Source organism: Strix uralensis, chromosome 32, assembly GCF_047716275.1.
Source record: "Strix uralensis isolate ZFMK-TIS-50842 chromosome 32, bStrUra1, whole genome shotgun sequence".
NCBI classification, from domain to species: Eukaryota; Metazoa; Chordata; class Aves; order Strigiformes; family Strigidae; genus Strix; species Strix uralensis.
This window is the reverse complement of record NC_134003.1, coordinates 287127-300271: the sequence shown is the minus strand read 5'-3', so window position 1 is coordinate 300271 and position 13145 is coordinate 287127. Positions and strand designations below refer to the sequence as shown.

General features: G+C 43.8%; 1 protein-coding gene and 1 long non-coding RNA gene across 3 annotated transcripts; both read right to left on the bottom strand.

Annotated features, from left to right (window-relative positions):
- Nucleotides 1-65: 65 nt before the first annotated feature.
- LOC141936510 (uncharacterized) lies at nucleotides 66-4761 on the bottom strand. 2 transcript variants are annotated; one of them, XR_012626751.1, is made up of 5 exons: nucleotides 3413-4761; nucleotides 2547-2636; nucleotides 2346-2438; nucleotides 1560-1713; nucleotides 66-1344 (listed from the first exon to the last, which is right to left on the bottom strand). It is a non-coding gene; the product is annotated as an uncharacterized LOC141936510 (long non-coding RNA). The 2 variants fall into 2 exon arrangements; XR_012626750.1 differs by lacking the exon at nucleotides 3413-4761 and having other exon boundaries at nucleotides 2547-3399.
- Nucleotides 4762-5808: 1047 nt separating this feature from the next.
- On the bottom strand, nucleotides 5809-12925 carry RIT1 (Ras like without CAAX 1). Its single transcript, XM_074853549.1, has 6 exons — nucleotides 12821-12925; nucleotides 12621-12742; nucleotides 12063-12119; nucleotides 11032-11105; nucleotides 9602-9793; nucleotides 5809-8556 (listed from the first exon to the last, which is right to left on the bottom strand). Exons 2-6 carry the CDS (start codon nucleotides 12715-12717, stop codon nucleotides 8326-8328), a joined length of 651 nt encoding a protein of 216 aa, XP_074709650.1. The 5' UTR covers nucleotides 12718-12742; nucleotides 12821-12925; the 3' UTR covers nucleotides 5809-8325.
- Between the last annotated feature and the right edge of the window lie 220 nt (nucleotides 12926-13145).

Below are 13145 nucleotides of genomic sequence, written 5' to 3'. Positions count from 1 at the left end.
GCTGCTGACTGTGCCATGTTTGACCGCAGGCCACACATACAGGACTATACAAAATACTTCAGGAATTTGTTTCTAAAAACATGCATTTCTGCCATGACAATTCACAGGAAAAGCATACACAAAACAAACCTCAAAGAAATAAAGTAACAGGGTGCAGTGTAACACTAGTACTTAAGCGTTAGCGCACACAAAAACTCTCAGTTATCTACACAGCATTATAATTTGGCATAAGTGGATATTCATTAGTTAAATTTAATCTAGGTGAAAAAACAAGACATTAGATGGGCAGAAAAAGAAGCAATTTGACTCTAATATTTGTAATTTAAAAGCATTCCTGGGTTCCTAGTCAAAACCGAGCTCCCCAGGAGCACTTCTGTCCTCTCGCTCTGTGAGATGCGACAGCCTCTGCTGAAGGACAGTGATCTGCCTTCTCTGACTTGTTTTTCTGCAGCTCCCGTCAGCACCACACAGACAACATTGCCAGGCACAAAGCCACGTCTTTAGAAAATGCCAAATCGTACCGAGCAGGAGCTGTGTTTCCCCAGCAACACAGACCACAGCCAGCACTTCAATGCCGTACTTCGCTCCTTTTGAGAGCTTCCCACGTAGCAAAGGACCAACCTCCGGAGGCGTTTTAGGTGTCTCAGTCCTTAAAATGAGCTGCAGGGCTCGTCTTCAAGGAAGCAGTTTCAGCTCAAGCTTTACAAAAAGATCGTGTAATGCCCCAGAGAAAGGAACGTGGCCAGTGCTGCAGCTCTTCACACAGTTCTACACCAGAGGCGAGGGTGTCACACTCCGAGCGAAGCGCACTCCGGAGCGCCTCGCACGCCTTCTCCAACACAAATACCCCACAGCTGACACTAAAACCCAACTCTCTCCAACTTTACTCCAGGATAAAGATGAAATTTGCAATTAGCTTGACCCGACTCCTGCTCTGGTGCTTCAATTCCAGTCAGACAAGGTGCCGAACACACCGAGCCACCAGAAGCCGCTGCGGTTACGCAGGCAGCGACCCCCAGGACCTGTGCACACCCCCCTGCTCAACGCCCAGCGACTCAAGACGTGGCAGTTTATTTCACGCCGGTGCTCGCCGTTAATCACGCTGTTCTCTGCACTGTGACTGATCACAGCGTTTAACCACTCGGTTATTTATCATGGTAACCACCGCGGTTACTAGAGCACTTGGCTAAAACTGCTCAGCCACAGCGCACAGTTGCTGATTATTTTCTACTTATTGTGCAAGATGTGAAAGAAAATCTCCCTTCATCCTTCTCTGCTTGGCTTCTGCATCTACTACTGCATGCCTTTAACAAACATGCCGTTTCAGGTTCTTACACCATTCAGCTGAAACAGAAACAAAAGAATTTGCATAAGAAAAAAAAGAAAACAGAATGGGTTTGACAAACCATGAAAAAAGAAATGGTTTTGTGGAGAGCATGGAAGCTCAGCTCTGACTCTCTTCCCACCTTCCTTGGGTGCTGGTGCCATTTAAACCAGCAGGATTTTGCACTGCTTTCAGCACAACTGGGTCTCTCCTCCTCTGACAGCTTCTGCCTCACCTAATTCCCGGTAGGAGCGAGTCGTGTTGCCACGGCAATGAGAGTCACTTTTGATGGCAGACGCTGGGTCAACGCTCTTTCGGTATTTCCTTTGAGCAGGCCGGGTCAGGAATAGCTCCAGCTCCTTTCTGTGCCTCGAGCGCGGGGGATTGTGCTAAGAGGGAAGAAGCTGCTGTCAGACGGGTCCCTCTGAGGGGCTTCGGAGCACCCTTATTTCACCCTCATTAACATGCAAGAACTGGATCTCCAGCATTCAACCAGCCATTCCCACACATCAGACAGACCACCGGGCCCCCAGCCTCAACGCTGGTCTCGTCGAAACTTCAGAAGTCATCTCTGCTGTCTAAAGCCAAGGCAGACCCTCGCGGAGCCCACGGCACCGGCACAGCCCGGGCCTGTGACACAGCACCTGCCCGCACGTCTGCAACGCGGTGTCCGAACTCCCGGTGTCACTTCTGTGCCACAGAAAGTACAGAATTGTTGGGGAGATAGAATAGAATAGAAAGTACAGAATTGTTGGGGAGATACTCTCTCTGTCGGGCCAAACAGAAAACGGGACAGGAAAGGAAAAACACACCAAGAAATCAGTAAAACAGAAGGAAGTGGCAGAAAAGGCGATGCTAAGAAAAAAACAAAACCACCAAAAACCCCAAACCAACCCCAAACAACCCTCCCCTTTACCTCCACTACACTGCACAACAGTTCTACCCTTCCTCCCAACACAGAAGGGCCCATACAAACAATTTCTAGATGCTACATCAACGCCAAACCAGTTGTATCACATACATCAATATATTAATTAATCTGGTCCTGGAATTAGTCATCTCAAAGGACTCAATAGCCACTTAGGGACATCCCACTACCACTGAAGAAAAGCAGCTGTTGGGGGAAAAAAAAAAAGTATTAGCAGTGTACCCAAAGTAAATGAGGGCACGGGGAGCAGGCTCCCGAGGGGCAGCTGTAGGGAGGCACAGGAATGCTGAGCACCTTTGGTCTGAGAAGGGTGAGGTGTGTTCTCAGTCACAACATACTCAGGACACATTCATTTCAGCTGGGAAGGGGAAGGGCTGGACCCATCTGCACCCAGAAAATAACAAAAAACACAGGCAAAATTATTTGGGGAACATTCAAGTTTACATAATCTTGACTTTTAAAAAATTTAAGTAAGAAATGCAACTTATCACAGGCAACTCACCACCTTGATTTTTGCTTCTGAACAGAACGTTAATATACAGACATAAAAATTCAAACTTCAGGTTACAGCCAGGAAGCCAAAATGTAAAAGCTTGTCTGACTCCTTCCTGCTAACGAACGTAACAAGACGAACAGGAGCTCAGCAAAGAAAAATCTAGCAAATACCAAGTGTCTCACAGCATTACACTGTTAAAAGAATGAATTACAACACTGAGATTTATGTACTAAAATATTCTTATAATTAAAAGAAATATGTCTGTCAATACCTTAGGATATAAGTTTATGTCTCTGAAAGGAACCCCACAAGTGTAGACAGGAGAAAAATCAACATGTTACCACACACTACAGCTCAAAGCCTGAGCTGATGCTCTCAAGTCAATTTTTTTCTTACAGTAATATAGCAGTAACAGGCCTGGTGAAAAAAAATGAAGTTTGGGAATGGTGGGGAAAAAGGTGTAAAAGGGTTGAACAGGAAAGATGCCCCTGCACAGCCCAGACAGAAAAATCCAACAGTAGTCCTGTACAGAGTATCATCTAATCATATTGGATACTGTCTGACTGAATCAGTGTCTTGGCCATCACTAATCTATAGAATTTTTTAAAAAAATTGCTATTACCAACATTCTCTGCAGAGAACATCTGCATTTCCAAATTCCTACCATGACTCTAGAGGAGAACTGGTCCACCTCTTCTTCAAAGTGCTGCACTGTGTTATTTGTAATACAGCAAACAAAAAGAAAAAAAAATGCAAACAAGATAAAAAAAGATTAAAGCAAATTCATCCAAGTGTTCTTTGAGATCTCACGGCAATACTGGTTTTACTGGTTCATGCATATTAACAAGACCATGTTTATGCATACACTTATCTTTAGGCCACGTAATAAGCTTTATTTTTTTCCTTTTCATCCTTTCTTAGTCATCCTAAGGGAATGTTTCTCAATACTGAGTTTTGGTAGTTTTCAGAGGAGTTTTTTCTGTATTTCTAGGGTTTATTTCTTCACTGAACATTCAAACCACACGCAGGATTTAAAGCTGATTTTTAGTAAAGAAAGCGTTTGTCAGAATGAACCTCTCCCTGCCAGCCAGTGGTAACCAGCTCCTCCACTGCAGCCATCTAGTGGCTTCGCCCTTAGAGCGTGAATTCACGTCAGAAGCTTTTTGTGCATCTTCTGTCAATGTAACGCACAGACTCACTGGAAGAAATGACCTCAGCCCACACCAAGGGAAACGTTCCAGCTTTGCTCATCTGCTGTGGCAAAGCGCAAACTAGAAGATAGCTGCTTGCCCTGGAGAACAAAGGACAGCTCAGAAGCATTCATCTGAAGTCTTTTAAGTTTACTTGCAAGCAGATTTATAAAAAAATAGTAAAACAGCGTAAAAAAAATTTGTAAAAAAGTGTAAAATAGACAGCACCTCAGCAAGCTGTCCATAACCCAGATCTCAACGATCTGGTTTCTATGCAGTATTTTGTTTCACTCCTCCACTCTTCTGACACAAGTGTTGCTGCTTTAATTCAGCAGGAATTTTGGCAGGGTTGTGGGTTGGTTTTTTTTTTCCCCCTGTTCTCAGTTACGTGTAATTAACCTCCACATATCTTAAATTTTACCACTTTTGCACTTTTGTAAACAACTTATCTCAGCAAAAGACTGACCTTTCTTAACAGCAAGGAGGCATTGCAGCTCTGCATTCCTGTAATAAAATCACACAAAGTAAACCTGCACCAGCACCACAGAATATATGAAATGTTTTCTTAGTACACTCAATGCAGACAGTAAACAGCAAAGCTTGCTCAACTACACAGACACGCGGACTATGACAGTGTTAGACCCTTCTTAGCTGAGGTTTCTTCATTCCTGACGATGCACATGCTGTTTGTGGGCAGATCTTGGTAATTACAACCCTAAATGCCTTTGAGCCTGGCCTCGGGGAGATGAAATACTGAAAAGCTCTTTTCCCACACATTTCACACCTGTGTGATCTCTCAGAGACCCAGACAACCAGTACGCAGTGGTACCCACTTCTCTGACCCATAAGGTAGTTTTTACACAGCCTCCATTACGGTGAGCTTTTATATAAAAAACCCACTCCTGTTAACTATTTAGATGACGGATAAATGGCACTTAATCACGCTGGAGAAAGAATTGGAAGAATGCAGTGGTAGGAATTTTTTCATTCCACAGATTTGTTCATGCCCCTTAAGAAAGGGGTCACCACTGAAACAGCTTCTAAATTTCTAGGGAGAAGCCTAAAAACTAAGCTCTTAGTCACCTGCTTCTAGCAAGGTCATTAGAGGTTTTCCCCTAAGGCATCTCTGGATCTTACAACAGCACCTACACAAGTATGAATTTTTAGTATGAACGTCTGCAAAGTTAATTTGTTTCGGTCTACATTTGAAAGCCATGTAGCCAAAAAAGATGCAAGAATAGCCTTTTCTTTTGGTCTAAATCATGCTTCCTGTATTTATGGAGAACACAACAGAGATGTAGCAAAATTACTGAAGAACTGCTACCTGTCACTGATACACTTTAACACACTGACTTTGGATAAACCGGCCCAACCCACAGTAACAGGAGCAGCAGCACCATCAGTGACAGCACAGCATTAGAAAAAGGTAGTTGGGTTCCAGACCTTTGCTCTGTGTGTGTCAAAGGATTAAGTAGATAGGGGTGAAACAGCTGGTGAACTGTTATTTGGGTATTTTGTATCTCACCTGTGACTCCTCAGCAGAGCTGTCCTGGAACAGGAAGGAATGTCATCAACTCCGAAAAAGGATAAAAACCAAAAGGAGCACGAGCAAGGCGACACTGTTCACAGCAGACAGGTCACTGGGAAGCCCTAAGGGAACACACGTCAAGAGTCAGCACCTGACTGCCATTACAGATTTGTTTTAGGCTTTGCACCACTTAAATGTAACCTACCAACTCCTTTTTTTTTTTTTGAGCAAGATAAGCATTTTCCAAACTAATTTACAAACACACCACGAGCACTCTCGGGCTGAACGGCCTTCTGCCCATCATGCTAGACACCACAGATCAAAACATCAACTGCCAAGTGCTTGTATTAAAAATTATATATTGTGTCAAATAAAACAATAATTCTGTGTACAAATTTATACATGACAAAAATAAAACTCTTTGAATAACACTGTGTAAAAAAAGTGCTTGCTGCTGTTCTGATGTCATTCTATAAGCAACAGGCTCACAAAAGGCATTAGTAAACACTTAAATTGCATTGAAGGAATCACATAAGGCACAGACATCAGTTATTTAAAGGTGAAAATAGTCCCAGACAGCTTTCAGTGCTGCTGACAGGTTACCTTTACGTATTATCTGAAAACTTTGACTGTAGGAAGTTGACTAATATTTTATGTTAACTTACTGTATCAAGGAAAAGCACAGGGAAAACTTGTAACCACCATCAGGCCCCTGTTCAGCATTTCCAGAAGACTGGTCTGAAATAATTTTTACAATGACAGAATCAGCGACTGCTTTTAGAGCAACTTCTCAGCTGCTGCCCCCTCCTTCCCCTCACGTTTTCTGCTAGATGGCTTTCCTAGGATTTTTATCCAAGTTACAGACAGCATTTAACCCAACAACGATTGATTAGGAGGGCTTCCAGTCCTAAACCAGTAACTACTGAAAAGATGCACACAACTGCTCACAAAGTTAACATAAAAGAGGTCTTAAATTCTAAACAATCCGCATTATTCTCAGCCTTTGTCAAACAACATACGTGTGATTATTACCAGTGTTGAGTAACACTGGAGCACTGGAAGGAAGTGAGAAACAGAAACCAATTTAAATGTTTAGCTCAGCCACAAAATAAAAAGATGTAACCCTCTCCAAATTTCTCCTTAGAAGTTTTTTTAAATCTTACACAAAGAAAATACTCTTAAAACCAACAGGCACAGAATTTCCAGTCGTATCTTAAGCAATAAGGAGTTTAGCAAGAAAAAAAGCTTAAGTTTATATATTTGCTACCCTCACTTCTTGTACTAATCCTTTTACACATGAATTTTCAGGTTTGACTGCACTACTGACTGCACCATCACATGCAGCACACTAAGACTGACATTACAAATCTGATTTTTGATCAGTAAGATTAACATAGTTACTGACACAACTGAAAAATATTAGAAGCTATACTACACTTCGTCTACTAAGCTTTTTCATTCTTAAACTGAAAGATTCTAGGCACTTAGTTCTCTGAGAAACTTGTTTTGATCATGTCTGAGTTACCTATGATTTGTTCTATTATTAAACAAAATCAAGAGGAACACCAGACATCTGTCTCTCTGATGGATTTAAATTCTACAACCGACATATATGTAAATCAGCTTGAAAGCAGAGAATATCTCTATGTATGGAGCACTTTCTCACCCAAATCACTCTTTACTGAGCATAAAACCTGCACCCGCGCTGCCTGGGCCGCCTGCACAGGTTAGGTCAGGGACAGGACCTGTCACAATGTCACTGTGCCCAGCTAACTGCTTCCTTCCACGGCACCACAATCCTACTTTTTAAGACTGCATTGGAAGAATCTGACCAGTATTAGGGAGATAAATTCTGGGCCCAGATACCTCAGTATCAGTCATTTTCTTTACAAAATACTTCTCATAGAATAATTTGAAATGACCATGTTAGAGACTTCTACTTAACAAAGATACTGGCTCCTTTAAGGCAAGAACATAAAACTGAATGTAAATAAATAAGCCAGCGCACCATTACAGCTGTGATTTTTAACAAGTCAGAAGATTCAAAGCTGTGGTTTCTACAGCACCTACAGTATCATTACATTACACACGCTATGGCAACACAGTAAATGCTATATACAGTAGGAAAATGCTACATATTCATGCACCGTTGCCAAGTTACAGCTGCCATAGGAACCATAATTTGCTTTTTCTGACTTGTTTTGAATCCCACCTACAACACTGCTGATTAACTGGTAATTTAGAAAAACTTGTACAAGTATTCCACACTACTTCTGCTGGAAAAAAATCTATTCAATGAGAACCCAAGAGCTCTAGCAGAGCTCTGTTCGATGACATCTACACGCAGCCATGGCTGCGAGTCAGGACACACACTCTGTAAACGCCTCTTCAGCACGACCTCAACAAGCTGCCTCTCGTGATGTGGGTCACTGCTCCAGAGAGCAGCAAAATTTTCTTGTGCAAACAACTAGGAAAAAAATTAATTAAGTTAGGTTGGGTAGAACTTCAGCAATATTTTACACAATTCAGCTTCCAGTACACAGTGACTGAAGACAAACATTCAAAAGTGCAGGGACATAAACCTATCAGCATTTGTAACCAATGACACACAAGCAACATTTGCTGGATCCAGTAAAAAAATGACAACAAACAAAAGTACAACTGTTACTGTGTCTTAAGTTAAATATCCAAAATTAAGGGAATATCATTCTAAACAAAAACAACTGCTAAAAGTTATGCATTCCCTCATGAAGTCCCACCAGGTTTAAAACATGCTGTCAAAATGTTGTCACTAAACTGCTTTGGTTACAAATGGCTGTTCACAGGTTTTATTTTATTTTGCAGAGGAATTCTCTCTGTTCAAGTGACTGAATCCTTCTTCCTTCTAAACGGTGACTTCAGTCTTTTCCACACGCTGTTTTTCGGTTTTGATTTTTTTTCCATTGCCATTACTGCTTCTTTTTCTTTCCTGCGGATTTCTCGCACGAGAGCATGAAACACATCGTCAATATAATAACGGTATGCAGCTGAAGTTTCAAAAAAAGGGCAGTTGAATTCTCGTGCTAAAGCAGAGCCTTCTTCTTTGGAGACCTGGAAAAAAAAAAAAGTTCACACTTGTCAAGAAAGCCCATCAGTAAGTGTATTTATTTACCATTTCTTGTTCTGCTCTGTAACTGTGCAAGCACCCTCTCACTTCCAGAACAGCTCATTTCCACTGACCTCTAAATCTTTCACCACAAACCTTTTTTTCTTTCTCTTTCACATACCACTGTTCTCCAGCAACGCAATCATCTGCAAGAGACTCTCTGGACATTCATGGAACAACAAAGTCCTCTGAAAGAATATTCTTCTCTTGGAGCTTAATCTAGAAGTTGCTTATCATGAGCAGTCGGCAGCCCCAACACAAGCACTTGTCAGTTTGTAAGCTAAAGGTATCTCCTTCTCCTGGTCAAAATCTATGATGTTTGTCACACTATTTCCCAGAACCAAGCAAAACCTTTCCAAACAAAGTACCCAACCAAAAAGGTTTTATTGCTGAGGCCATAGAAACGCAACACCCACTCTTCATCCTATACATCTCTTGGCATGGGTGTTTTACCAGAGCTACCACAATTTTCCTGCTACAACACTCTAAAAATTCATTTAATTCCAGGTATACAAACAGCACCTCTGGAACTTGTTTTCCAAAGTACATCTCCTTCAAATGAAGCTCAGCTTCAAACTCTTTTCCCAGATGTTAGTTACTGTTTTCTTAAGTTGAAAGTAATTTTCCCTTTTTCCCCACTTTTATCCAAGTTCTCCATTATTACCTGTCCATTCTTAGCACACTTGCATCTGCAAGTGTTTTACAGAATGCTAAATAACTATTGACAGTATCTCCTTTCAGGAATTAAAAAAAAGAGAAGCCCAAGAGCAGCTGACACCCAAAGCATCAGCCTGAAGACTTTACTTTTCTGCTTGCTATATGCATTTAGTTATTCAACACATTCCTGATTAAACAAGTGCTTCTCTACTGTTCAACTTACTATATATAGTACACATGCAAAAAAATTAAGAAAGGGAGTATAACCTCTTGTATTACTGCATTTTACAACAGAAATAGCTTGTAATTGCGGGCCTCTTCTGTGCCATTTACCTGCCGTAGTTGTGTCAGATCAGATTTATTTCCCACCAGGACCACAGGAGTGTCGTCGGTGCGTCGAACACGATAGATGAGCTGTTTGAACTCACGTACTTCATGGAAACTGCGCCGGTCTGTGATTGAATAACAGATGATAAATCCCTCGCCAGCCCTCATGTACTGGTCTCTCATGGCCGTAAACTCTGCCTAGAAACAAGACAATTACATTTCAATTGCACAAATACAATGACTTTCTAGTTTGTTCCGAATGGGAAACACAATATCAGCTCCATAGGAACTCTGTAAACAAGCTGGCCAACTATTTCTCGTCCTGTTACATACAGGACAAGATAGTACATATGTTTAGGATTAACCCCAAGTTTCCCTCGCTATAGAAATCATACCAACATGTCATTTATCAGACAGTACGTATTGCTTGTTGATCACAAACAGCAAGGTGCAACAGAGGAAGCGGCGCACGAAGCTCGAGTACAGTCTGAGGCTGCTTAAACATAGATAGTATGGTACAGATGCTGTAAGCTTGTAAGTACAAGAGATCAAAAAACAACTTGGAGGAAAAGACAGGCATACTTTTAGAGCCATGATCCTCAACCTGTGCTCTGCGGACCCCTGGGGGGCTGCGATGTCGTCACAGGGGTCCGTGAAGGCTTAAAGCAGGGCTGGGGAACATCCAGCCTGGAAACATTTGGCCTGGCCCGCGGCAAGCACTGCGCCTCATTTCCCCACAGCCCCCTCCCCTCAGTGCTCCTCTCAAACTCCCCCCCCACGCTTGCCCTGATGCGCTAGAATATTCGGTGCTAGTTTGGTTGGTGGGACCCACTTTAACTAGGCGGTTTTTCTCTTAAAGACATTTTCTTAACCCAATGGCCCTCTTTAGGGCCACACCGGGGCTGAAGTCTGTTCCTCCAAGTGGTGGCTCTGAACCCATAAACAAAAACACATGGTGACTGAACACAGACAAACAAAGGGGGGGGGTGAGAAGAATTGTAAAAATTTTTCATTAAATTTTAAGGCAAAAATCAAATTTTAAGGCAAAAATTGGCATCAAATTCAGAATTGGCACATTAAAATACCATAAAATGGGCCATCTGAGCAAGAAGAGTGTTGATGCCATTTTAAATTCATATGGAATCATTGCAATAAAGATATCGTAACAGGAGTTAGTGCATTAACAGATCAACTTATTTCCCCTTCTCCCCAAATTTGAAGACCCTTCATGAGAAAATCGAAATAAATATTTGATGCAGTCTAGTGCTTTAAATCTTGAATTAAATGTTGGTGGTCCATGGCCACAAAAGGTATTTAAAGGGGGTCCATGGCAAAGGAAAGGTTGAGAACCCCCGTTTTAGAGAATTTCTGCCTCTACACCTGACCATTAGAGACCTCTTAAGATCCTCCCAATTCACGTGTTATTACTCACATACCTGTCCTGCTGTGTCCAAGATATCCAGATTGGCAGGTTCGTCATCAATGCGTATTCGTATTTTATAAGCATCCTCTGCGAATTCATGGCGCATTGGAAAGGACAAAATTGGAATACAATTGCAATACTCATTAGTCATCAATTCACAAAGAGAATGTTACACTAGGAGAACCTAATCTGGTAGACTACATTAGACTAATCTTCATTTAACAACAAATTAAGTTTTTAATTGTTCTGGTGTGATTTAGTATCCTCCCAACTGTTTGCTAAAATCAGGCTGTTGTACAGGGCTATTCCTGACAGACACGTGGCCACATCCTAGAAGTTCATTTTGGACACCTTGGTGGAAAGCACAGAGTAAGAGCATTACATTTTTCTCAAAGCCTGAAAATACTCATGATTCAAGAGAAGAATTGGCCACTCCCAACTGCCATTGTCTTAACAGAAAGACAATAAATATTCTGCCCCTCTAAGTCACCACTCCCACCTACAGCAGTCCACTTTCAACAAGAAGCTGTTTTTCCCACTTTTCCACTGACGGTGTAACTGTTGGTTAAGGTTTGTCTTAGACATGCTGCAAAAAATAGGCAGCAAGTCATTAGGCACTTTCATCCCTCCCAATTTCTAAAACACAGAGCGCAATTTGGCCTGACAAATCAATAGCAGAGAGCTGAGCTGAAGCATGGAGAGTAGATTTTTTGAATAGACAACTAATAATTACTTATCAGCAGTTCTTCATCCTTGTCTGCCAACATACAAACAAATATAGATAGTGCATGGGTTGAATGTACATGCTAGGAAAATCATCAAAGATCTAAAACACAGGATACACATCGCAGCCCTCACTGCAATCTCAGAACTCTTAATACCTCTGAATAAATAATTTTATAATTATTATTATACCTCTGAATAAATAAATCAAGTTACAGCCACATTTATAGCTTTTTTAAAATTGAGTACTTCAAAGCAGTGGCTTCCACAACAGCTTAACCTGCTAAGAACAGCAAAGAGAAAAGAAATTATTTTTCTTACCAATTGTGGGATCATGATCCTCTGGAAACCGGTGACTGATGAACTGCATGGTCATGGCTGGAAACAAAAAACAGAGACACAATTGCACAAGTAAACATCTGCCACTTCAGCGTTCGGTTCACAACAGGCTTGAGCACATTGTTTCACTAACAGCAAAACATAAAACCATACCCGGTGCAAGACTTGAAAGAAACATGGTAGAAGAAATAGCTGAAATAACTCGGAAACGACACCCTCGTCCTCAACAAAGCACTCCCGAGTTTCAGAAACAAAGCTGGACGCAGCCAAAACGCGGAAGACGATGACACACGGCGCTCCCGAGACATCCCGGGGCGGGGGGGCCGGGAGAGCGCCCAGAACCGGGCTGCTTCGGGCCAGAGACGTGCCGCCAGCAGCCGCCGAACCCCCCGGCGCTCCCGCCACCGGCGCTGCCTGCGGAGCCCCCCGCGCCGCCGAGGGGAAAGCGGCGGCCCCGCCCGCGGCAGCAGAGGGTCTTCAGGGCCGCCCCGCCCCGGCCGCCCCCCGCGGTTCCCCCTCCGGCGGCGGAGCCGTACGCACCGCTCTTGCCGACGCCGCCGGCGCCCAGCATCACCAGCTTGTACTCGCGGGACTGCCCCGCCGCGCCGCCGCCGCCCGGCCGGGCTCCGCAATCCATCTCCTCCGCGCCGAAGAAGCCGCCGCTGAAGAGGAGAACAGAGCGTGAGCCCCGGCAGCCCCTCACCCGGCCCGGCCCCGCCGCCGCTCCCGCTCCTCCTCACCGTCAGGCTCCTCCGCGCCGCATCCGACCGGCCCCGCGCCGAGCCCAGACAGCGACACCAAAATGGCGGCGACGCCTCCTCCGGCGCCAGCGAGCGCCCGGCCCGCGCCGCCGGGGGGGGGGGGGGGGGGGGGTGTCGGACGGCGGCCCGGCGGGGCCAGCGCAAGCGCGGAACCGGCCCCGCCCACCGCGCCCCTCCGAGGGGTCCCGGGTTCGATCCCCCCGGACGCCAACTGCGGGCGCGCACAGGGACCGCCCCAAAAAATCACCTACCGCAGCTCCCGGCTGCACCGAGTCAAACCTCACCCAAAAAAGCAGCAAGCAGC